Source organism: Hippocampus guttulatus, chromosome 2, assembly GCF_054856545.1.
Source record: "Hippocampus guttulatus isolate MCC_2025c chromosome 2, RoL_Hgut_1.0, whole genome shotgun sequence".
NCBI classification, from domain to species: Eukaryota; Metazoa; Chordata; class Actinopteri; order Syngnathiformes; family Syngnathidae; genus Hippocampus; species Hippocampus guttulatus.
Genome location: NC_141262.1, coordinates 25,731,905 through 25,756,803, shown reverse-complemented (window position 1 = coordinate 25,756,803; position 24,899 = coordinate 25,731,905). Strand labels below are relative to the sequence as shown.

Sequence of the window (24,899 nt, the reverse complement as noted above, 5' to 3'; positions counted from 1 at the left end):
TTCCAATGCTTTTCCAGCTCTGCGTGTGTAGAATTCACCACTCCTTCTGCTTTACATTTGAAACTTATATTTTGGGGGGGCTTCCAGGTGTTCGGTGTGCGAAGCGCCATCTCAAGCTGTGGCGGTCCACAGTCAGGACTTGACCATCCCCAACTGCCCCCCGGGCTGGAGGAGTCTCTGGATAGGCTACTCCTTCCTCATGGTAAATTGTAGATTTTTGTTTTTTGCATGTTGTCATATTTCCCCATTATCCGTAAAATTAAACAGCTTCCAAATTATTTCAGCAAAAAACAATATTTATGCAGTGATGACTCCCCGGAACTTATGCTAACAACCCGGGCTAAATTTAGCTCCTCCCAGAAATGCAAAGTTATTGAACATGTTCCTCCAACGACCAAATTTCCCTTTCGGTGCCATCTTGTGGTATCTTAGATGAGTTTATTCAGCGTAGCAAGAAAAAATGCAAATACGGTAAAGACTCCGGCGCTTCCGCTAACGACCCGAGCTAAATTTCGTTCCTCCCAGACACACAAAGATCTTACCAACGAACTTTTCTTTATCTGCAAAGATTCATGAGATACCAACAACATTTTTTCAGCACACAGCAGCCGGAGCCGAAGGCGGCGGCCAATCCCTGGTGTCCCCCGGCTCCTGTCTGGAGGATTTCCGGGCGACGCCGTTCATCGAGTGCAACGGCGCCAAGGGGTCGTGCCATTACTTCGCCAACAAGTACAGCTTCTGGCTGACCACGGTGGATCCCAACCGCGAGTTTGTCTACTCGCCAGAGCAGGAGACCTTGAAGGGAGGCCAAGAGCGCTCCAAAGTCAGCCGCTGCCAAGTGTGCAGCAAGCTCTTGTAGGCGACAAAACAGGGGGGGCGGGGAGGGGATAGCAAAGGAAGATCAATTGATGGATGGATGAGGTGATAGGAAAAGAAATCTACAAAAGCAAGAACATGTGACTGAAAATGAGCCTCCTCTGCTTGCCAATAGTTTTTTCTTGTCATCCCCTTTCAGAATGATTGGCTGATCGTGGAGGGGGGGGGGGGTGAGTGTGAGGGATGAAATGATGAGAGGCGGGTTCTGCTCTCCTCTGGATTATCACTGACAATGGTGCTATGTGTTTGGTGTTGTCTATGTCTTTGCTCCCGTGAGCATCGTTTTGGGGGCGGAAATCATTCTCGGCTACCTCAGAGCGTGCCGACCCTTCCGCAAAGCTCGGCGCCACCTGCGCTGCGCGGCCTCGGCATCACTTATTGGATGCCGATTGCTTCCTAAAATATGAATTTGCATCTGACCTGATTTAACCGTAGCCCATGTGGGAAAAAAAAAAAACAACAACAACAAAAATATTTGGTAATATAAACATCGGAAAAGTTCAACCGTTTCTAAAAGCTTTCCTATTTTTCTTTTTTTTCTTTTTTACAACTGGCTAACATTCACGTGTACCATATGCATGCATGCTTTCATCAGACGCGAAAACGATTAATCCTGAATTTTCACGCAACTGTGGTGACAGTATTATTTCGGAGAAGTGTGCCCCTAATTCTTTTCTGCCGGGCTGCTGCCTGCAGTTTTTTAAGACAACAAATGTCACGACACAGCTTCTTGTTACGTTTACAACACTTCACTTTTAAACTTTGACCATTTTTTTTTTCGTCGGCGCGTCTGTTGTTTTTGTTCTTCACCCCGGTGCTACTCGGTGCTGCAGAAATCAAAGCGTCACTTTTCCACAAATTCTCTCGCACGGCTAACCACCACCACTTCTGGATGACTTGAATGAGGCCACGTTTCATATATTTTGCACTGACAATGTTTTGGAATAAATATGGCAGACCAAACCACTTCCCGACTTTAAAAAAAATCCTTTTGCTTTCACTTTCTCGTGCTTCCTGAGTAATCCAACAAAACATACACGTGTCTGATAGAATGTTAATTATTGCTGTACATAGTTTTTACTGAATTCCCCTGCATTTCCCCCGCTCACAAATGCTTTTAGTGCTTTTTTTTCTTTCTAGATATTTTTGCAAGTGTCTTTGGATGGGATAAGAGTTTGTGCTTTTGGATGGACTGCTGAATTCTCAAATCGACAAATATAAATCCGAATTTAAAAAAAAAAGATCCCTCAATGGTGAAAGCTTTGGGACTTGGAAACCACTATGATCCCATGTCTAGGGCGCTGTCTTTTTGTAATCTAAAATGTAATTATGTCACCTGAATCATGATACTATCCCTTGTTTTTATTTACTGGAATAGGAGGGAAGGATGTCGTGTACATGAAAATGCGAGGGAGGAAAAATGTGCTATATGGAAAGCAAACTGTGTATCACTCTGATGATCGATTGAATATGTTATGCATCCGGTGTCAGCAGTGATGGGAAAATAAAAATGTGGTTTTCCTCAAAGAGGACCGGAACCAAAGAAAATCAAATGAGATGTACTGTCTACTTTCCTCTGCTCACTAGTGATGTGTCGGTCGCGAACGAGTCGGTACAAAGAGTCGGCTCTTTGAAGTGAACATGAGACTGTCATTTTCTTTCTCTCTCTCTCTCTCTCTCTCTCTCTCTCTCTCTCTCTCTCTCTCTCTCTCTCTCTCTCTCTCTCTCTCTCTCTCTATGTCGCTCTCTATGTCACTCTCTCTTTTTCAGGTGTCTGAAGCAAGGTTTGGCAGTGGCTCAGCTGCCATGCTCAGAGAGGTAGACCAGAAGAGAAAGGGGAGGGGCGAGGGGCTTGGTAGGGACTGCCCGGAGTGCACGCTGGGCACATGCTCCGTCGCGTCTACGCAGCCACAGACAGACTAAGGAATTGACTTTCCCAGTTCCAACTCGTCCAGAGGATCATAAACACAACGACAAAGACCAACATGGTGAGACAGCACCTGATAAAGGTACCCAGAGAGTTGTATTTTTTCGGTGGCACTGTACTTGTAAAGTTGAGAGCCACTTCAGTCGAAGGTTTGTCATTCCTATTGGTCACCAGTAGATGGCGCCCTTACGTTTCGTAAAGACCATGTCGACGACGGGCGCGAGCGTCTTGCGAGTTTGCGGTCGAATTTTACAATGATTCTTACTGCTGTTAGCTGACATTGGAAAGTGAAATCGGGTTTATTGTTTCTCCTTGCCAATGGCGGGCCCTCTGCTGGAGTTTGAGACCGAAATGTTTCTGACATGTTGATCGATATACAGTGAATATTTTGAGGGGGAAAAGTTATCGTGGCCCTCAGAAAGTCATCCGATGTTTCCTCCCCAATCTGGAACGAAGTTTGATTTCACCGCGATCCTTTGGGTTTTGCTGGTTCTTCAGCCCCCGGGCCCGTTGGGACCAGCAGAGAGCAGCAGACGAGACTTGCCTTCTCTTGGTCGAGAACCGAGACGTTCGAAAACCGAGGTTTGACTGTATGTGAATGATAAAAGTAAATTGCACATTTGTTTAACTCATTGAATAGCACCCCTTTTCACTGGAGCAACCCCCTCAATCCCTCACATTTTACAGAATTTTGACTGATTTGCAAGGCCCACAGAATTTTCTGTTCTATGGCTATATATACATGCAACCTGTCAAAAGAAAGGTGAGACTCTCCTCTTTCAGCAGAAAAAAAAGTTTGTTTCTATCTTTCTCCGTTCGTTGGCAATCAGCATTAGAAAACTGCTAAGTTTAATGGAAAAGGCCAATTTTCTGCAGAAATCCAGAGAAAATGAGCTTTTTGTAAAAGTATGCATTTCAGGCATCATTTCAAGTTTTACACTATTTTTTGCTTTTGTGGCAGCTCAAATACCTCAATAATGTGTTCCTCCTACAAAAGAACATTACAAATAATGTTTTTGTCGCAAAATAATTTATTTGCACACAACAAAACTATTGAACTATGAACAAAAGTGCAGCTGTGGAGAAGGTTTTTGGCTTCCATCCAGTTTGTCACCACATCGATTCATCCCACCACGTCCAGATGCACGACCTATAAATTATAGAAACATAAAAAGTTGCAAATATATCTTGCTGCAGAGTGAGGTACAATCATTTTATTTACCTTTCTTTCCACCACCAAAGCGAGGAGTCGTCATCTTTTGGCTTCTGGTTGGACAATCTGTAATGTATAGAAGTATGTACAATTACCACACTTTTATTTTTCTATTTTTTTTTATTGTTGCTTTCCACTTACATTTCAACATCTCTCACACACACACATACATGCTCGCACACTGCTATTTACACCATTCATTCCACGTAGCTCAGCATCCAATTTGAAATGAAATGGAATATGAATTGAACACTAGTGGTTTTAGCAGAGCTGAGCGGACCAAATGTGTCCTGTTTTTTTTGTTTTGTTTTTTTAAAACCTATGGCGACATGCAAGTCAGCACATTTATGGCGCATATTTTCATCCACATCTACGAGACGCATCAACCGTACATAAATGATTAGTGTTACTGGCAACTTTATAGTATAGCGGGGAATGTAGCGGTACATAAAAGTGACTGATGAGGCATAAGAAGTGATGAAGTTTTGAATGGGAACTTGCAAGCTAGTCAGCAGTTACCTCCTCGTTCCAGCGGCTCTGGCGAGGACTCTCAGCTGCTTTCCGTTATGTCCGAAGGCACATATTCGTCCGACAGATCGGGATCCAAATCGCTCTCCAATTCATCGTTTTCGCCGTCGTCTTTACGAGACGATTCCAATGAATCGCTGACGTGTGCCCGGCGTCGGCCATGCGAAGCAATGCAGCCTCTTTGCCGTCATCGCTGGAAGTCGCCGGGGAGACGATTTGTGGGCGATGTGGGGCATCGGGAGGCACAAAATGCTCTGCCAAGCGATGACGTGGAGCAAGTTCATCTTCATCAGATGAACTCGAAACTCGGCGTGAGCTATGCGGGCCGCGTGTAGCACGCCATGTTTGTGCAGGCTGACGTTCGTTTGACGGGTGCCGCTTTCGATTAGTGACCGAAGCGTCATTTTCTCTTCCACACAAACACCATCTCCTTGGTTGTTTTGTTTCGAGGACGCTTTTATACCGAAAAAAAAATCATTTTTAGTTAGTTATTTCCTTTTCTCCATCGTTGCTAGTTGCTAATGTTCCAATCCACTATCCACATACGCCCCTCCTTCACTGTACGCCCTTTCTACTACTTCTGCTGCGTGATCCTGGTTGATTTTTGCACCACTGCCACCCGATGGCCATTTTTTTGCTATTTAACATTGCCGTCAAGCCTAATCCTGTGGTGAGAAGTTGCATCGGACTCTCTTGCACCCTCCCCCATGAAAACACGTGATTGACGTATTAATACGTCATGGGGAGGGAACGGCTATGCGCTAATTGACGTATTTATACGTCAAAGGGTGTAAATGAGTTAAGGATATCTTAGGTGCTTCATGAAATGTTTTGTAAAAGATATGTTCATTCAATTTCAACATTTTCCGAGTGTTCTTGTGCATCTTCAGACCAAAACAAACATTATTTTAGTTATTTATGGCAGAGTATGGTATAACTTTTAATGGTCCGGCACACTTGACATCTACCGAGGCCTTATGTGGCCCACAATGTGAAATGAGTTTGACAACCATGATGAACAGTAAGGCGTTTTTTTGCCGGAAAAAAAACGACCATTTATAGTGTAGAGGAGGGGGAGCTGTCAATTTGCTTTTGGCCCTCCTTGGACACAGGTTCTTCTATCTCTCTATAAGGTGGAAGAAGACCCAACACCACGTCGTCTTTTCTTCAGTTTATCACAACGCAACACGAATCGATTCAGGCTCCTGAGCGTCTCAGATTTCATCAGGAAGCCCAGAAGAAATACAGTCTCACGTCTATATAGGCACAGTATGTTAATTATGTTAATTAGGGCCGGGCAGTCCTTCCCACTAGTATCAATAGTTCTCATAGCAAGGTGAAATTCCTCAACAATGTTCAACTACTACTTCTAGAGGAATAATTCCTAAGGCGTTTTTAGCCGAAAAAAAACGACCATGTATAGTGAGACGTTTTAACACGAAAAAAACGACCATGTATAGTAAGGCGTTTTTTGCTGAAAAAACACGACCATGTATAGTAAGGCGTTTTACCCCAAAAAAACCGACCATGTATAGTGAGACGTTTTAACATGAAAAAACGACCATGTAAAGTAAGGGTTTTTTAGCCGAAAAAAACGACCACATATAGGAAGGCATTTTTAGACGAAAAAATTACCACCATGTAAGGAGTTTTAAGATGAAAAAAAAGGTTTTTTTCGGCTAAAATTTTCATCCAAAAATGCCTTACTATACATGGTCGTTTTTTTCGGCTAAAAACGCCTTACTATACATGGTCGTTTTTTTGGCTAAAAACGCCTTACTATACATGGTCGTTTTTTCGGGCTAAAAACGCCTTACTATACATGGTCGTTTTTTTCGGCTAAAAACGCCTTACTATACATGGTCGTTTTTTTGGGTTTAAAACGCCTTACTATACATGGTCTTTTTTTTCGGCTAAAAATTACATCCAAAAATGCCTTACTATACATGGTCGTTTTTTTCGTCCAAAAAGGCCTTACTACATGGTCGTTTTTTCGGGCTAAAAACGCCTTACTATACATGGTCGTTTTTTTGGGTTTAAAACGCCTTACTATACATGGTCGTTTTTTTGGGTTTAAAACGCCTTACTATACATGGTCGTTTTTTTCGTCCAAAAAGGCCTTACTATACATGGTCATTTTTTTCGGCTAAAAACGCCCTACTATACATGGTCGTTTTTTTCGGCTAAAAACGCCTTACTATACATGGTCGTTTTTTTGGGTTTAAAACGCCTTACTATACATGGTCGTTTTTTTCGTCCAAAAAGGCCTTACTATACATGGTCATTTTTTTCGGTTTAAAACGCCTTACTATACATGGTCGTTTTTTTCGTCCAAAAAGGCCTTACTATACATGGTCATTTTTTTCGGCTAAAAACGCCTTACTATACATGGTCGTTTTTTTCGGCTAAAAACGCCTTACTATACATGGTTATTTTTTTTCGGCTAAAAACACCTTACGATACTTGGTCGTTTTTTTCGGCTAAAAACGCCTTACTATACATGGTCTTTTTTTTTCGTCTAAAAATGCCTTACTATACATGGTCGTTTTTTTGGCTAAAAACGCCTTACTATAGATGGTCGTTTTTTTGGGCTAAAAACGCCTTACTATACATGGTAATTTTTTTCGGCTAAAAACGCCTTACTATACATGGTCATTTTTTTCGGCTAAAAATTTCATCCAAAAATGCCTTACTATACATGGTCGTTTTTTTCGTCCAAAAAGGCCTTACTATACATAGTCGTTTTTTCGGGCTAAAAACGCCTTACTATACATGGTCGTTTTTTTCGGCTAAAAACGCCTTACTATACATGGTCATTTTTTTGGGTTTAAAACGCCTCACTATACATGGTCGTTTTTTGGGGTTTAAAACGCCTTACTATACATGGTCGTTTTTTTCGTCCAAAAAGGCCTTACTATACATGGTCATTTTTTTCGGCTAAAAACGCCTTACTATACATGGTCGTTTTTTTCGGCTAAAAATTTCATCCAAAAATGCCTTACTATACATGGTCGTTTTTTTCGTCCAAAAAGGCCTTACTATACATGGTCGTTTTTTCGGGCTAAAAACGCCTTACTATACATGGTCGTTTTTTTCGGCTAAAAACGCCTTACTATACATGGTCGTTTTTTTTCGGCTAAAAACGCCTTACTATACATAGCTGTTCTTTTCGGCTAAAAACGCCTTCCTATACATGGTCGTATTTTTCGGCAAAAAACGCCTTCCAATACATGGTCGTTTTTTGTGCAAAAAACGCCTTACTATACATGATCGTTTTTTTCCGATAAAAACACCTTACTATACATGGTAGTTTTTTTCGGCAAAAAACGCCTTACTATACATGGTCGTATTTTTCGGCAAAAAAACGGCTTACTGTACACGGTCGTTTTTTTTTTCAGCTTAAAACGCCTGACTATACATGGTCGTTTTTTTCCGATAAAAGCGGCTCACTATAAATGGTCATTTTTTCCGATAAAAACGCCTTACTATACATGGTCGTTATTTTCGGCAAAAAAAAACGCCTTCCTATACATGGTGTTTTTTTTCGGCTAAAAACGGCTTACTACAAATGGTCGTTTTTTTCGGCTAAAAACGCCTTACTATACATGGTGTTTTTTTTCGGTGAAAAACGCCTTACTATACATGGTTGTTCTTTTCAGCTAAAAACGCCTTCCTATACATGGTCGGGTTTTTTTCGGCTTAAAACGCCTTCCTATACATGGTTGGTTTTTTTCGGCTAAAAACGCCTTACTATACATGGTGGGTTTTTTTGGCTAAAAACGCCTTACTATACATGGTTGTTCTTTTCGGCTAAAAACGCCTTGCTATACATGGTCATTTTTTCGGCTAGAAACGTCTTACTATACATGGCAGTTTTTTTCCGGCAAAAAACGCCTTACTATACATGTTCGTATTTTTCGGCTAAAACCGTCTTTCTATACATGGTCATTTTTTTCGGCAAAAAACGCCTTACTATGCATGGTCGTTTTTTTTCTCGGAAAAAACGGCTTACTATACATGGTCGTTTTTTTCGGCTAACAACCCCTTACTATACATGGTCGTTCTTTTCGGCTAAAAACGCCTTCCTATACATGGTCGTTTTTTTTTCAGCTAAAAACGCCTTACTATATACATGGTTGTTCTTTTCAGCTAAAAACGCCTTCCTATACATGGCCGTTTTTTCGGCTAAAAACGTCTTACTATACATGGTCGGGGTTTTTTCGGCTAAAAACGCCTTACTATACATGGTCGTTCTTTTCGGCAAAAAACGCCTTACTATCCATGGTCGTTTTTTTTGGCAAAAAATGCCTTTCTATACATGGTCGTATTTTTCGGCAAAAAACGCCTTCCAATACATGGTCGTTTTTTGGGCAAAAAACGCCTTACTATACATGGTCATTTTTTTCCGATAAAAACGCCTTACTATAACGGTTGTATTTTTCGGCAAAAAACGCCTTCCAATACATGGTCGTTTTTTGGGCAAAAAACGCCTTACTATACATGGTCGGGTTTTTTTTCGATAAAAACGCCCTACTATACATGGTCGTTTTTTTTCGGCTTAAAACGCCTTCCTATACATGGTCGGTTTTTTTCAGCTAAAAACGCCTTACTATACATGGTTGTTTTTTTCGGCTAAAAACGCTGTCACGTTGCGCGGTGATGGTTGACCCCAAAAAGCAGGCAGGAGGGAGGAGCAGGGTGTATTTTAAGAAGTGTATTGTTAAAACAGAAAACTAAATCCTAAACAAACAAAGTCCAAAGTAGCAAACAAAAACCATGACTGGAGCGCAAAACTATCAATAACAGAAACATGACAAACAAACAAACATGACAGCAGCAAAAAGCAACAATGACCCGACAATGAGTGGTCGGGCTGGGAGTCCTTTTAAAGCACTAATTACCTAATGACCAACAGGTGTGCAGCTGCAGGGGGAGCCCTATAGTGCCACCTGTTGGTCCCAAACCGAATCATGACAGTACCCCTCCCTCAAGGGACGGATCCCAGACATCCCAAAGTTGTCCAGAAGGCTTGCCTCGCCGGAGAACGGGAACAAAAGCGACGGGGACCTTCGCCTCGCCGGAGAACAGGAACAAAAGCGACGGTGACCTTCACGTGGTCGTATTTTTCGGCAAAAAACACCTTCCTGTACATGGTCGTTTTTTTGGGCAAAAAACGCCTTACTATACATGGTCGGTTTTTCGGCTAAAAATGCCTTACAACACATGGTCGTTTTTTTTCGGCTAAAAACGCTTTACTATACATGGTCATTTTTTTCCGCAAAAAACGCCTTTCTATACATGGTCGTTTTTTCCCGATAAAAACGTCTTCCTATACATGGTCGTTTTTTTCCGATAAAAACGCCTCACTATACATGGTCATTTTTTTCCCGATAAAAACGCTTTACTATACATGGTCGTTATTTTCGGCAAAAAAACGCCTTACTATACATGGTCGTTTTTTTCCGGCTAAAAACGCCTTCCTATACATGGTCGTTTTTTTTCGGCTAAAAACGCCTTCCTATCCATGGTCGTTTTTTTCCGATAAAAACGCCTCACTATACATGATCATTTTTTTCCGATAAAAACGCTTTACTATACATGTTCGTTATTTTCGGCAAAAAAAAAAAAGCCTTACTATACATGGTTGTTGTTTTTTTCGGCTAAAAACGCCTTACTATACATGGTCGTTTTTTTCGGCTAAAAACGCTTTACTATACATGGTCATTTTTTTCGGCAAAAAACGCCTTTCTATGCATGGTCGTTTTTTTCGGCTAAAAACGCCTTAATATACATGGTTGTTTTTTTCGGAAAAAACAGCTTACTATACAAGGTCGTTATTTTCGGCAAAAAAACGCCTTACGGTACATGGTCGTTTTTTTCGGCTAAAAATGCCTTACTATACATGGTCGTTTTTTTGGGGGGCTAAAAACGCCTCACTATACATGGTCGGGGGTTTTTTCGGCTTAAAACTCCTTACTATACATGGTCGTTTTTTTCCGATAAAAACGCCTCACTATACATGGTCATTTTTTCCCGATAAAAACGCTTTACTATACATGGTCATTATTTGCGGGAAAAAAACGCCTTACTATACATGGTCGTTTTTTTTTCGGCTAAAAACGCCTTACTATACATGGTCGGTTTTTCGGTTAAAAATGCCTTACAACACATGGTCGTTTTTTTCGGCTAAAAACGCTTTACTATACATGGTCATTTTTTTCGGCAAAAAACGCCTTTCTATACATGGTCGTTTTTTTCGGCTAAAAACGCCTCACTATACATGGTCATTTTTTTCTGATAAAAACGCTTTACTATACATGGTCATTATTTGCGGGGAAAAAACGCCTTACTATACATGGTCGTTTTTTTTCGGCTAAAAACGCCTTCCTATACATGGTCGTTTTTTTCGGCTAAAAACGCCTTCCTATCCATGGTCGTTTTTTTCCGATAAAAACGCCTCACTATACATGGTCATTTTTTTCCGATAAAAACGCTTTACTATACATGTTCGTTATTTTCGGCAAAAAAACCCGCCTTACTATACATGGTTGTTTTTTTTCGGCTAAAAACGCCTTATTATACATGGTCGGTTTTTCGGCTAAAAATGCCTTACAACACATGGTCGTTTTTTTCGGCTAAAAACGCTTTACTATACATGGTCATTTTTTTCGGCAAAAAACGCCTTTCTATACATGGTCGTTTTTTTCGGCTAAAAACGCCTTACTATACATGGTTGTTTTTTTCGGAAAAAACAGCTTACTATACAAGGTCGTTATTTTCGGCAAAAAAAACCCTTACGATACATGGTCGTTTTTTTCGGCTAAAAATGCCTTACTATACATAGTCGTTTTTTTGGGGGGCTAAAAACGCCTCACTATACATGGTCGGGGGTTTTTTTCGGCTTAAAACTCCTTACTATACATGGTCGTTTTTTTCCGATAAAAACGCCTTCCTATCCATGGTCGTTTTTTTCGGCTAAAAACGCCTCACTATACATGGTCATTTTTTTCCGATAAAAACGCTTTACTATACATGGTCATTATTTGCGGGAAAAAAACGCCTTACTATACATGGTCGTTTTTTTTCGGCTAAAAACGCTTTACTATACATGGTCATTTTTTTCGGCAAAAAACGCCTTTCTCGGTCGGTGAAGGCCCTCGTTATCGAGGAATGCGGCCCCCAGGACAAGGCGACGGCTCCTGGTGCTTGTGTTTCCGATGACTGTGGAGGCCCAGTCTTCCCCGAAAGCCCCGCCCGCAGGATTGACAGAAGTGGGTTGGGGGGCCGGGCGGTTGCCGGGCCCTCTCCTTCCTCCGCGCTCGCCGGTCCTCCTCCGCAGCGACGCGTCGAGTCTCGAGGACCCGGACCCCGCCCCGCACAGCCCCACGCCAGGCCGCCCGATCCGCGGCCAGGTCAGCCCACTGTGCCGGGGGAATCCGGCACCGCTGAAGATGACCCTTTAGCTGGTCTTTGAATCGTCTTTTCGGGCCACCGCGGGGCGTCTTTTCGGGGGCCCTCCAGCAACTCCGCATAGAGGAGCTGCTTCGGGAGACGGTCGTTGCTCATCTGCTGCACGTGGCCGGCCCACCGCATTTGGGCCAGGGTGATCATGGCCTCGATACTCGTGAGGCCAGCCCGGGTGAGGATCTCATTATTAGTCACTCTCTCCTCCCAGGAAACGTTGAGGAGAGATCGGATTCGTCCTTGGTGGAACCTCTCGAGCCTCTTGATGCTGCTCCGATAGAGGGTCCAACATTCGGCGCCATAGAGAAGGGTCGGGAGGACGACAGACTTATACACTATGATCTTCGTGTTGGTGGAAATGGCGTGATTCCTGAAGACCCGACGACCGAGGCGTCCAAAGGCTGTGTGGGCTGCCTGGATACGGTAAGTGAGGTCCTCCGTGAGGCCGGCGTCCTCCTGGATAATGCTGCCCAGGTAAGGGAACGCCGAGACCTGCTCGATGGGTTCGTCGTCTATGGTGATTTGGGGTGGACGATGGTTCAGGTGGAGGGTCTTTGTCTTTTTGGTGTTGACGGAGAGGCCAAAGGTCCTGTACGCCGCGGCGAAGCCGTCCGCGATGAGCTGGAGGCCCCCGGAGGAGTTGGAGACCGCAGCATTGTCATCAGCGTATTGGAGTTCGCTGACGGTCGTGACCATGATCCCCCGCCTGCTCCTCAAACGGCTGAGGTTGAAGAGCGACCCTTCAGTTTGGTAGCGTAGAGTGATTCCGTGCTCCTGGACAGGGGTGACGTGGTGGATGAGCGCGGCGATGTAAAGGCAGAACAACGTCGGCGCCACCGTGCAGCCCTGTTTGACTCCGGTCCGAACCGGGAATGGGGGAGTCATTTCGCCCTGAGTCAGGACGCAACCCTTCATGCCGTCGTGAAACATCCGGATGAGGGATATGAATTTGGGGGGGCAGCCTTGACGTTCCAGCACTTTCCAGAGTGCTGCTCGGGGCACAGAATCAAACGCTTTGGCCAGATCATAAAAGATGGTGTGGAACTCCCTCCGCTGCTCCCGGCACTTCTCCAGGAGCTGTCTGGCGTAGAACACCATGTCCGCGGTTCCCCTTCCTGGACGGAAGCCCGCCTGGGACTCCGGAAGAACCCGCTCAGCGAGACAGGTGAGTCGGTCGGCCAGTATACGACAGATGAGTTTTCCAGCAGTTGACAGCAGGGAAATTCCACGATAGTTTCCACAATCGAGTTTGTCGCCCTTCTTGAATATCGTGACGATGACGGAGTCCTTCAGTTCCCCAGTCTCCTCGACCCAGCATTGAAGGATGATGGTGTGGAGGCGGGTGAGGAGATGTGCACCCCCAGCTTGTAAAAGTTCTACGGGGATGTCGTCGACTCCAGCAGCTTTGTTCTTCTTCATCCTCCTCAGGGCTCCGGAGATCTCCCGGAGAGTCGGCAGCTCCGTCATCCAGTGTTGCACGGGGAGCTGGGGGACAGGATCGAGGAAGCCGTCTATTGCACATGTCGGACGGTTCAGGAGCTCCATGAAATGCTCCTTCCATCGCTGGTGAGTATCCTCCTTTTCCTGCAGGATTGTGCCGTCCTTTGCCTTCACAGCCATTGGAGGACTGTGAGCCGGACCGATGATCTTCCTCGTTGCTTTGAAGATAGTATATATACATGGTCGTTTTTTTTCGGCAGAAAACGCCTTTTATACATGGTCGTTTTTTCGGCTAAAAACGTCTTACTATACATGGTCGTTTTTTCGGCTAAAAACGTCTTACTATACATGGTCGTTTTTTTCGGCTAAAAACGTCTTACTATACATGGTCGTTTTTTTTCAGCAAAAAACGCCTTACTATACATAGTCGTTTTTTCGGCTGAAAACGCCTTACTATATATACATGGTCATTTTTTTCGGCAAAAAACGCCTTTCTATACATGGTGGGGGCGTTTTTTTCAGCTAAAAACGCCTTACTATACATGGCCGTTTTTTTCGGAAAAAACGGCTTACTATACATGGTCTTTTTTTTTCGTCCAAAAACGCCTTACTATACATGGTCATTTTTTTCGGCTAAAAAGGCCTTACTATACATGGTTGTTCTTTTCGGCTAAAAACGCCTTCCTATACATGGTTGTTTTTTTCGGCTAAAAACACCTTACTATATATACATGGTCGGGTTTTTTTCGGCTAAAAACACCTTACTATACATGGTGGTTTTTTTCGGCTAAAAACGCCTTACTATACATGGTGGTTTTTTTCGGCAAAAAACGGCTTACTATACATGGTCGTAGTTTTCGGCGAAAAAACGCTGTCTTATACATGGTCGTTTTATTGGCAAAAAACGCCTTACTATCCATGGTCGGTTTTTCGGCTAAAAATGCCTTACAACACTTGGTCTTTTTTTTCGGCAAAAAACGCTTTACTATACATGGTATTGTATATTATATATTCATCATCTACTTCTCTTTTACATTTTATGTTGTCTATTTTCAGGTGTGTGCAGATGAAATTTCATCTGTGCTGTATGTTTTACATACAGTACATTTGACAAGTTTTGACAAGTTTATCCAATCCAATAGTTAAAGTTTCATTTATTGATTGATTGACAACGTCTTTTTTTGGATGAATATTGTTTATTGTCAATGCACCCTGATAGTGACACATATACAAATCAAAACGCATGCAGTGGGAGTATTTGACTCCTGGTAAGGCAATTGAACAAATACACCCATGAGGAGCTGACAAGGTATTCATCTAAACATATTCACTCCTCATATTTATGAAAAAAAACCAAAAAAACTTTCATACCCAGACCTTTCCCTTGCCTCCGCCGGCCACCCCGTCCTGACCCCCGCAGCAACCCCCCAGCCCGCGATGTTGAGTGGCCGGCAGGTTCTTGTACACAGCCCGGCTGTACGGGATGAAGCACAGGCCCAGCTGGAGATGTCTGGCCAGACGGCAGTAGGCGGCCAACGCCAGCACCAGCAGAGGGGTCACCAGAAGGAAGCCCACCACCAGCAGAGCCACGCAGCCCCCATCCGTCAGCAGGTCGGAGCAGTAGGGGCTAGTCCCGTTGGGGAGCACCTTACAGAGTGGAGACAGTATCCATGAGTCACAGCACTGACGAGTGGGACATGAGGCCGTGAACTATGAAAATAGAAACCGGAAGAAAACCGAAACCGAAGGTTTTGCTCACTCAAGCCAAATGTCAACGGCGGTGAGGGTAAACGAAAGAGGGAGTTTGAGAGGAGACGGCAGGACTGAGTCATCCTTATCGCCTTGTGACGTGACAGAGGAGGAGAATGCCGAGAGTCGAGGTGAGGCATCAATCAGCTCTGGGGCAGAATCGACGATTACAACGCTTCTCACAGCGGGAGAGTCAAAACACGCGAGGCGGTCAGATGCGGGGGTTCTGAGGAATGTCCGGAGGTCATATCAAGAAACGCTGCTTGAGTGTGCTATTGGTCTTTTTGGTGCTCAACTGAGAAAAAAAAAGTCTTTCAAGGGTGGAGAGGAACAAGGGGAACGTCACCACTAGGTACCCTGATGATAAAATCTACCCAAACTTTTTTCTATCTTGCCAAGTCCGCCATTAATCCCCCACTAAGCTGCTGTCACATGAAGTCTCATTATGAGAGGATAGAGCAACGTAGAAGAAAAGTCCGCTCGTTAAAGGCCATTGTATTCGAAGTCACTGAACCGTGATCACTTATTGGACCGTCTTGACTAATGCTTAGTGGCCTCTTGGTCTGTTCTCGAGAATCCTTTCGAGATTGTGTTATGCATGTGATGAGAAAATTCCACTCGTCGTCAGCGACCGGGCACATCCTGTCTCTGAAAAATACTTCAAGACCCTGTGAATGAATTCAGATATGCGCTGAAAACATGCGAGAATAACACACTAGTTGTGTGAGGTGACATTTTCAGTTTTCCAGATTTTTTCCAGGGGTGGGGGGCGCGAGGTTAATGCATGTCACGGAGGGAAGGCGGAGGAATGAGGTTAAACACAAAAAGGGTAAAAGTCTGACATGACAGTCAACCTGTGGACAGGGGCTTCACGCTGGCAAAGGCTCAGTAGGGTGCCTCGTTGTCGCAGCGCAGAAAATTCACGGCTCTTAACCAAAATTTTATATACTTGGCCATTTTTTAAATCATTTAAATTTGACTTGGTTCTAAATAACACTCTTCTCTGCGGTGCATGTCAAATGTACATTTGGGGGGGGGGGGGGTTGTTTTACATGTACTTTAATCCATAGTCTGGAGGTGACTCTCCCTTCCCACTTACCGTGGAGTGGCAGAGGAAACCGAAGACCACCATGACGATGGCCGGCGTCAAGATGCTACCGAACACCAGCCCCGCCAGGCAGGCGTTGACGGCAGCGATGACCAAGTTCTGAGCCGTCACCAGCACCGAGCAGGCCCAACAGTCTAGGGACCCCCGCAGCTCCAGCTGGGCTTCGCCGCCCGCCCCGCCCTCGGCTGCCGAGTAAGGCGGGGGCACCACCACACGGGAGGGTGTCTCCCCACCTCCTCTCACCGTGGGACTGGAGGCGAGTGACTGGTGGTTGCTGTGAGGGTGATGGTGAGGCGGCAGCTCCTCAGAAAGGTCCAGGACCTGATGATGTGCCCCCTTTTCCAGAGTGCCAGTTATACTCATGGTGCACTGTGAGAAAGAAACATCGTTACGAGGGGATGAGGGGAAAAAGCAGCGGTTTATTTTTTTTGGGGGGGGGGGGGTTCACTTTTAGGTTCGTTGCCAAGCATGACGTCCATGATGTGATGATTATCACGCTGCAGCTAATTGGTGTGTATGTTGTTGAGAAATGAAAGCTAGCGAAGCTCAAAGTGTGTTCGTGCACATGGATGTTTTGATATACCAATACGACAGATGGGCTATCTCTTCAATAAAAGACAAACAAGTTAGTTAAGATGGGCCTCCACCTTTTTGTTCACAACAGATCGTGTATCTTGTTTCAACAGTCTATGCTAGCTACGTAAAGAGACAATGAAGTGCTCTTTCACTGCATTATGACTGGCCAAAGTACGGCACGGGGGACAAATCCGGCCCACCCATAGTCTCTGACCGGCCCTCACAGTGACCGCATGTAGTCAAAGTCAGACGTAAAAAAAATATGTATCGCTTTCATTTGAAAGTTATGCTTTTTAAGCGCACACGTTTGGATGCTAGTACAAGCAAGACTGATATCTGAAGTGTTGCCAACTTAGCGACTTTTTCGCTATATTTAGTGACTTTTCCAATCTCTCTGTCAACTGTTTTTATTCTTTAAAAAAATAGAGAGACTAGCATAATTTACAAGTGGTTCTAATGCTTGCAACATCCTTGTTAGCTGTACGGTAGAGGGAAGAGGGCCAAGATTTGCCCTTTACCGTTTCATTGCTAGTATGTATTGGTTGTATTCTCTGGATCATTGTCCATCGCTGCGAATATTATTATTACCTCCTACTTATCAACATATTTGGGAGTCCTGACTAGGAAAAGCTGATCTGAGTTGATGATTGATGCACGATATCGTTGTCATTTTGTGTACGTGACGTGTATTATTTTAATTAATGACCGCTTCTCATTTTGTCGATATCTACACACGTAGTAATTTATATTTGCAAGACAAGATGCCTTTTGTAAATACACTCAAAATAATATCGATGAAGATGAGGTTAAGCGTGTTTGGCAAGCATTCCAGTTTTTAATGTGGCTCCTGTATTGGTTGTGTGTCGTCAAGATTTTTTGCTGATGTAAAATATGCGCCTCGGCGTGATAACGGTTTGGATAAAAGTTTGGGGAAACGCCGGCCTCGGTGACATGCAAAAGGTAAATCACAGTTGTGTAGTGGACTCCACTTAACGTTTGTTGTTGTTGCTGCGTGAGGCGCCCGATGAACCTCTTGCTGCTCCTCCAGGTTGTTGCTGCTTTCCCGCTCGGGAGTCCACCTGAGTTTCTTGGTGGGGAAAAATTCTTTGCTCATGAATTTCCCACCGTGCTCGATGTTCCTCTGCAGTTTTTCTCCAAGCCGCAGCCGTTCTTTGTCTTGACTCATCTAATTGAGTCCACAGTGCTGTCTGGACCGGTCCTCCCTCCACTTTCTCCCCACCCACAAGGCTTATCAGGCCCCCACCCGGCCCAGCCCAGCCCTCCTTCCCCATGCAACTCCCCTCAGCACATGCATTCCTCCTCTCCTATCCAGGGCATGTGTTGCACCCCCTTTCACCCCGCGCCTGTGTTTTCATGGGGGATGGGTGTTCGAGCGTCTCCGAAGAATGTCTCTGTTCTTGAATGGCGCTTGAGGCCAGCAATGTGTAGGAGACGTCGATCCAGATATCGAGAATGTCGATATCGGAGTAATGAGGTCAATAGTTTCAAGTTTAGCGGTACACTTGCGAAAAAGTACGATGAAGGGAGACGATCAATCTCCTATTTGGTTTGCAGGTTTCTAAGGTGTATTGACAAAAAAACAACAACAACAACAAAAGAGTATTTGTCCAAAGTCATCATGTAGTCGTATGGTCAGAAAACAAGCTTCATATTTTTGAGACAATGCAAAGTATATTTTGGATGAAAAGAAGTTTGTTTTACTTTCAGCTGTTTTTGTACACACAACTACATGTTCGAACGGGGAAAATATCTCTGCTTATGAAATCCCACGTGGGGGTTTCCCATGTCAACAACCCAAAGCCACGGCGTGCATGCTTCCTCACAAATCAGCGCTTTGTATTTCCCCCCCCCGACTCCCCGTGCTTTCACTTTTCTTGCTGTGGCGTACCAACACCCGTGGTGGACAATGAGGCACTCTAAAGCGGCCACGCCGGCGGACTATGCGAAGAGGAGATGCATTTTCAACGTGCTGGGATAGCGACCTTGCTAAGTGCATGGTGCAAATTGCATGTCGCAACCTGTAGTTGTACCTAATCAAGTGGCCATTAGTTAATTGGTTCGTCTGCTTTTTTTTTTTAATCACATGACTCCCAAAGCGTGTCAATGACAGGAAGTTCCCGTCCGTTCCCGTCCTGTGACCCGTTGCCACTTGTGCAACGTCCTTCCTCAAGTCGACACGAAAAACTCCATCCTGCTTTTGTCGTGTTTATGAGAGAGTTACCAGCCAGGGTATACAATTTGTCTCGGTTTTATTAATAGTCAGAATAATGTCACACAAGTTCACAAAGTGTTTTAAGACAAGTCTGGCTCAGTTTGGTGCATGTGTGTGTCTGTGTGTGTGCGTGTGTGTATGTACGAACTTTCTACACAGTGCATTTATAAATAGATGAGCACAAAGAAGGAAAATGGTCATATTGCAACAGGAAAAATAGAATTCTGATGAAAACAAACAGACAATTTTTAGCACCATCTATCCCATCGTCATCCTCGTCAGATTATAGAATAAAACCAATGAAGTTGCATCTAAAAGCCCCCCCCACCACCCCCCAAAAAGGATGATCATACAAATTCTACGTGAGCAGTCTTTAGTCTACAGGAAAATGTGGCGTTAGATCTTTTAATATACATCAGAGGTGGGGGGGGGGGTAAAACTATCATCAAAGGACAGCATGAAAATGAGGGGAAAGCCCTGTTTTGTTTTTTTGAAGAATAAGGGTGGCAAATGTTGTCCAATAAATAGAGGGAATGTTTTTTTTAAATTAAATGTACAATTTCCCCTCTCCAAGAGGACGCAGACATACTGGAACAAAACAAGCAGGCGAGCACCAACCAAATGACGACAAAACAACTTTGAATAGTCATCGTTTCCATGTCAAATCAATATATATATATATATATACAGTATATATACAGTATATACTGTATATATATATATATATATATATACTGTATATATATAAAACACACGCAAAGATAAAATGAACCCCAGCCCTAAAAAAAGACAAATAAAAATCTGAAAACCCGTATGTCTTGAAGCATTCCAAACAATTGTACATTTCAAAATTCTTAATGCTTTAGCAAAAAAAAAAAAAAAAACTCCATATTCTCTCTTATTAGTATTTTTTCCATTTCCTCTTTTCTAAATACAAGTGACAAGGCCAATGTGGTATATATATCTAGGCGAATCTAGTTTTAAGAAAACCAATAAATTATTATTTTTTTAAAATTTCAAAACCAAACAGCATATACAAATGTATTCAGTATTCAAGACAACAAAGAGAAGAAAAAAAACGAGTCGTTTCACAAAGCACCATCCGAGAGGCGTAAACTGCTGCGCCTTGATCTGTAAACAGTAAAAGGGAGTCAACAAACCCAGTCAACTACCTTCAAGAATCAACGTTGAAAGTGTTCTTTTTTTTCTTTTTCTTTTCTTTTGTCCTGACTCGCAGGAGTTTTGGTTGTGGCTGGCGACACGCAGGAGGGGAGTCCTGTCACCGTGACGAGGAGGAGGAGGAGGAGGATGAGGAAGAGGAGGTGGAAGAGGAGGAGGAGGCCTGGAAGAGAGGAAAGATGAGTCGTGGTAAGAGAAAGCACAAACGACAAAACGTGGCAAGTGGTGGGCTCGGCGTACCAGGCTGAAGGAATCGTAGGTGCCGGTGAGCTCCTCCATGGAGTATTGCTCCAGCACCACCACGTTGTTGAGGTTGGGGGTGCGCTCGCGGGCGCAGTCTTCGCAGTGGACCACGTACGTCTTCCTGCTGCTGCTCTCGCTCGTCACAAACAGCAAATTGAACACCTCCAGCTGCAGCGAAAAAAGACACGGCGCCATTATAGGATGTCTGGTCTGGAACGTTAACCCGCCCCATCCCCTTACCCCTTATTCGAGGGGGGGGGGGGGGCTACTGTACCACCCGTCCAGTCCACCCATGGAGTGTAGGCTACTGAACTTAGGACGGCAGGTGGAGCTCATCATTGCTGTTCATTATTGTGCTTGTAGTTTGCCGGGATGGCCTCCAGAGGGAGCAAGCACCCCATCAAGGCTACTTACGTCACACTCGTTGCAGTAGTAGGCAGGCTCGTCCTTGACTCGGCCCTGGTAGGAGATCTTCTTGTCCTGAGCCACCAGCTGGTCACGCAGGATCTGGATGCGCTTCATGGACTGTAGCAGGCAGTGCCTGCAAAGCAACGCGGCGAGAAAAATAAAAAAATTCATCACCATGTACAGCCCGTCTACGCTTCTTCAAATTCAGCCATTCAACGCATTTTACTCAGAACATTACATGACTTTGCTCTGTTCATGTCTCAAAAAAAACCAAACAAACAAACAAACAATAAAAACCCCAAATTGTCAAAGCAACTTGATCCAAATTGTACAAATCATTCCGGTAAAATTAAATGAGCTAATGACAAACTCTGAAAGCAATCCTCACTTGATCATCTTGTAGGTGTCTGGGTCCGTGATCTTGAGCGTGCGGGCCACGTTCCACGACACGTGAATCATGGGGACGATGGACTTGACCTTCTTCACTTCGTTCCACTCAAACCTTTCCAGGGCCAGCTGGTACTGGTACGCTGCGGGGGAGGACACACACGGGCTGCTCTGAGCACACATGGCTGCTCTGAGCACGCGTCGCTTCGTCTCCAAGAGGTCTTTCGCCGTGTTTCCATGTGCTCTTACCGTTCAGGGGTCCCACATTCCAGGCGATGTTGTTGCACCAGCCCACAGCCTGAACCCAGTGAACGGTCCCGGAGTTGATCCACACCAGGTCTCCCGGTCTCTGGATGAAACGGTACACCGGAATGTTGGCGTTGTAGAGGTCCTCCAACACGGGCCACCAGGAGCCCGTCAGGTAGTCCACCCCGTGCCTGCGGCAAACACAATCGACGCCATGACTCGGCGCTCTGAATCCGGGCGTGGCAAATTGATGAGAAACTCTAAAAGTTTTTTTTGGGGGGGGGGGGGGCTCTTTTGCTCACAACCTCAGCAGTCCTTGTGAGTTTCCCAGAATAGGAACATACACTTTTGTTGTACACATTGCTATTTAGGGGAGTTTCCATTCATGTTCACTCAGCAATGCTGTGTAGGTTGCGGGTTCGAATTTTTACATCACGTTTTAATTTACAAGAACAAAATGTAAGACAAAAACAAAATGATAACCCAATTGGATGTCGCTGTACGGTTTCTCCTTTGATTGTTATGGACATGATTTTACACCGAGAGCCGGGTGGACCGCTCAGAGGCGCTGCTAGGAAGATTTCTTCGTGGACCAACTGGGCCATTCACAGGGGGGTCCCAGCCCCTCCGAAGGCGTCTCCCTGCAGCGTTTTCATCTTCTTCAGTGGACTTTTACGTCATTCTAACTAACATTGTAGCGCAATATTGTGTCAAATGCTGCCCACTCGATATCCATTGCGGCCCGGTCAGGGCGGATTCTCCCATCTGCGGCCCCTTCTCAAGGTTTTAATTTTTTTTTTTCCCCCCAAATGGGGTTTTGGGAATTTTTCCTTGCCCTCCTGGGGGTTAAGGTCAGGGGAGGTCGTGAATACTTGTCAACTGCGGGCGTGTGAAGCCCTTTGAGACTGTTTGTCGTTAAGGGCAAAAGAAATAAATGTGACTTGACTCAATCGAAATTAAGCAGAAAGACATCCGAATATCATGACGAAAGAAATTGTCGTTTCAGGAGTGGAGAAAACAAGCAACACAAATTTGGAACGACACCTGGCAACGGAACGACTTTTTTCGATTCCCATCCCGACCCAGCGAGAACCGAACGGAATCCGTTCTTCGAATGGGCGCCATCCGGCTCGGCTACTCACTTCTCACAGAAGTCGTTGATGGCCTGCCAGTAGTTCTCGTGCACAGAGAACCACTCGCAGTCTCCGGGGCCGATGTTGATGTTCACCGAGCAGAAGTTGTTGTTCTCCTGATGGCCTGTGGCACGCACGACGCCGTACTTGGTCATTTACGTGCCGCTGCCTTTCCGGGTTCAGTGTGGATCGGTCGCAAAGGGCTTACCCGGCGTCCGGCTCCCCGGCACCTTCATGTAGAGCTGGACGGTGTTCATCCCCAGGATGGTGTGTCCCACGTGGCTCAGCATGTTCCCACTGGATGCCACACGCATGAACGCAGGCAGCTTTTGGAGTTCTTGCAGCTGCGGTTTCCACCTGAAGGACAACAAAGTTGTTGTCGTCACTGTCGGCGTTGGGGCGGAGGAGCCGAGACTGAGCGGCAACGGCGCTTACCTCTTGGGGTCAGACAGGTCGATATTGGTGCCAAATTTAATGATCTTCCCCGCTGGCTTCTGCTCGCCACTGTGGGGAATTGACACCATTGAATATTGGGTGGGCAGTGCAGAAGAAAAATAATTTGATGTTTTGTTTTTTAACTCAATACAGTGGTGCCTCTACTTACGAAATTACTTGGTTCTGGAAGAAAATTCATAACTAGAACATTTTGTAAGTAGGGACGTCTTTTGCATGTAAATGCCCTAATCCGTTCCAAGCCCTCCCAAAATTCAGCCATAAATATTTTTTAAAGCATAGAAATGCATCAAAATATGTAACAAATACATGTTACTAGTAGATTATTGCACAATAAATGAGAGTTGTGCATAATGTAAAAATCCAAGAAGTCCCTCTTAGCCAATGGGATGCCAGGATGATGCTCGGTAATAGCCAATGGCAGATGAGCTATAAATATGTTGCGTTCAGGAAACTCGGAGCTGTGAGTAGCAGCCCATGTTGTAGTTTTACCTTTCATATCTTGAAATTTCTTTCGTAACAGGAGGCAATATTTTCCTGTTGAGGCGTTTTGTAACATCAACATTTCGTATGAAGAGACGTTTGTAAGCAGAGGTCCCACTCTATTGCAATTGCGATTTAATGTGCAATTTTTTTTTAAGATCCTCTTCCCACTTCCTTCTTTTTCCACACATTCGCCTGCATTACAATAAACAATCTCAGATTTCTACCACATGAAGGTTTTGTTCCATTCGGTGACGCTCAGGCTAAAATAAAGGCAAATGAACAATGAATTCAAATTAAACTGTTTAATTATCCTCTTCAATTAGAGTTGTTAAGTTATTAAATGGGCTCGCTTCAACTTCACACCGTTCAGCCAAACAAGTGTGGCGTAAACATAAACCAGTAAGCAGATTACAACAAGAATGCAAACAAATCTGCGGTTTTCTCACTTCACCTTCTCACAATGATATACAGTGATCTGTCGCTATTTCGCGGTTCGTTTATCGCTGCTTCGGTGCATCGGGATTTTTTTTCATATTTATTTTTTTTTTTGAAGTCCGCAAAAATCAGTGTCGAAGTGTTGTTTACTATGCGTGCAAGTGTGTGCCACTCCGTTCAAGCGCGGAAGGTCCACGCGGGGCACGTGTGTGTGCGCGTGCACGCATGGGCACGCAGGTGAGTGTATGTGTGTTGCTGAGAGAGAGAGAGAGAGAGAGAGAGAGAGAGAGACTTATAAGAAGAAAAGCAGGTCTCTCAATCCTTAATTGTCTAAACAACCTTAATTGACTAATCAGAAACACGTCTGCTGCACCCAGGGATCGCTGGCCTGTGTGTGTGTGTGTGTGTGTGTGTGTGTGCGCGCAGAGCGCAAAGGCCCACGTGGGGCAGTTTTTTTTAAAAATATACAGTATATGTTAATTGGTCGCTACTTCGCGGATTTTCGTTTATCGCGGGTGGTTTTGGTCCCCATTAACCGCGATAAACGAGGGATTACTGTATAAACACGTGGACCGCGCTCCTGAAGCACCCAATTTATCGAGACGCCGTGTTTTATGACCTTACCTGCCACTTTCTTTTGCGGTGTTGTCCTTGGTTGGGGTTTCCGCGTTACTGGGCGGCTTCTTGTCATCTTCTTCTTCATCGTCGTTGTCGTCGTCATCCTCCTCCTCCTCATCGCTGCCTTTCTCCTCCTATCACCCGGCACGGTCGCATCGAGTTCACGGCTTCCTGGTCGTCGGCCGCGGCTGAAGCGC

General features: G+C 44.7%; 3 protein-coding genes and 2 long non-coding RNA genes across 12 annotated transcripts in view; 2 read left to right on the top strand and 3 right to left on the bottom strand.

Annotated features, from left to right (window-relative positions):
* The window catches only part of col4a6 (collagen, type IV, alpha 6), a 67,528-nt gene extending 65,099 nt beyond the window's left edge, over positions 1 to 2,429 (top strand). For all 3 annotated transcript variants that reach the window (XM_086104973.1, XM_086104975.1, XM_086104974.1), the window contains 2 exons: positions 88 to 202; positions 599 to 2,429. In XM_086104973.1, coding sequence (XP_085961099.1) covers positions 88 to 202; positions 599 to 859 — 376 coding nt within the window. In that variant the 3' untranslated portion in view covers positions 860 to 2,429. The remainder of the gene's footprint in view (positions 1 to 87; positions 203 to 598) is intronic.
* Positions 2,430 to 2,749: 320 nt separating this feature from the next.
* LOC147209236 (uncharacterized) lies at positions 2,750 to 16,411 on the top strand. 2 transcript variants are annotated; one of them, XR_015100201.1, is made up of 6 exons: positions 2,750 to 2,864; positions 12,220 to 13,173; positions 13,243 to 13,350; positions 13,437 to 13,574; positions 14,869 to 15,328; positions 16,268 to 16,411. It is a non-coding gene; the product is annotated as an uncharacterized LOC147209236 (long non-coding RNA). The 2 variants fall into 2 exon arrangements; XR_015100200.1 differs by having other exon boundaries at positions 2,750 to 2,885.
* Positions 3,815 to 5,319, bottom strand: LOC147209237 (uncharacterized). Its single transcript, XR_015100301.1, has 2 exons — positions 4,536 to 5,319; positions 3,815 to 4,082 (listed from the first exon to the last, which is right to left on the bottom strand). It is a non-coding gene; the product is annotated as an uncharacterized LOC147209237 (long non-coding RNA).
* tmem88b (transmembrane protein 88 b) lies at positions 14,638 to 18,088 on the bottom strand. Its single transcript, XM_086104972.1, has 3 exons — positions 17,876 to 18,088; positions 16,297 to 16,674; positions 14,638 to 15,095 (listed from the first exon to the last, which is right to left on the bottom strand). Exons 1-3 carry the CDS (start codon positions 18,065 to 18,067, stop codon positions 14,814 to 14,816), a joined length of 852 nt encoding a protein of 283 aa, XP_085961098.1. The 5' UTR covers positions 18,068 to 18,088; the 3' UTR covers positions 14,638 to 14,813.
* A 1,046-nt stretch (positions 18,089 to 19,134) lies between these two features.
* Positions 19,135 to 24,899, bottom strand: part of kdm6ba (lysine (K)-specific demethylase 6B, a) — a 52,790-nt gene continuing 47,025 nt past the window's right edge. For all 5 annotated transcript variants that reach the window (XM_086104966.1, XM_086104971.1, XM_086104967.1 and 2 more), the window contains 9 exons: positions 24,709 to 24,836; positions 23,146 to 23,214; positions 22,919 to 23,067; positions 22,720 to 22,834; positions 21,581 to 21,768; positions 21,333 to 21,474; positions 20,951 to 21,077; positions 20,534 to 20,704; positions 19,135 to 20,456 (listed from right to left, as the gene is read on the bottom strand). In XM_086104966.1, the coding sequence (XP_085961092.1) occupies positions 20,394 to 20,456; positions 20,534 to 20,704; positions 20,951 to 21,077; positions 21,333 to 21,474; positions 21,581 to 21,768; positions 22,720 to 22,834; positions 22,919 to 23,067; positions 23,146 to 23,214; positions 24,709 to 24,836 (1,152 nt within the window). In that variant the 3' untranslated portion in view covers positions 19,135 to 20,393. The remainder of the gene's footprint in view (positions 20,457 to 20,533; positions 20,705 to 20,950; positions 21,078 to 21,332; positions 21,475 to 21,580; positions 21,769 to 22,719; positions 22,835 to 22,918; positions 23,068 to 23,145; positions 23,215 to 24,708; positions 24,837 to 24,899) is intronic.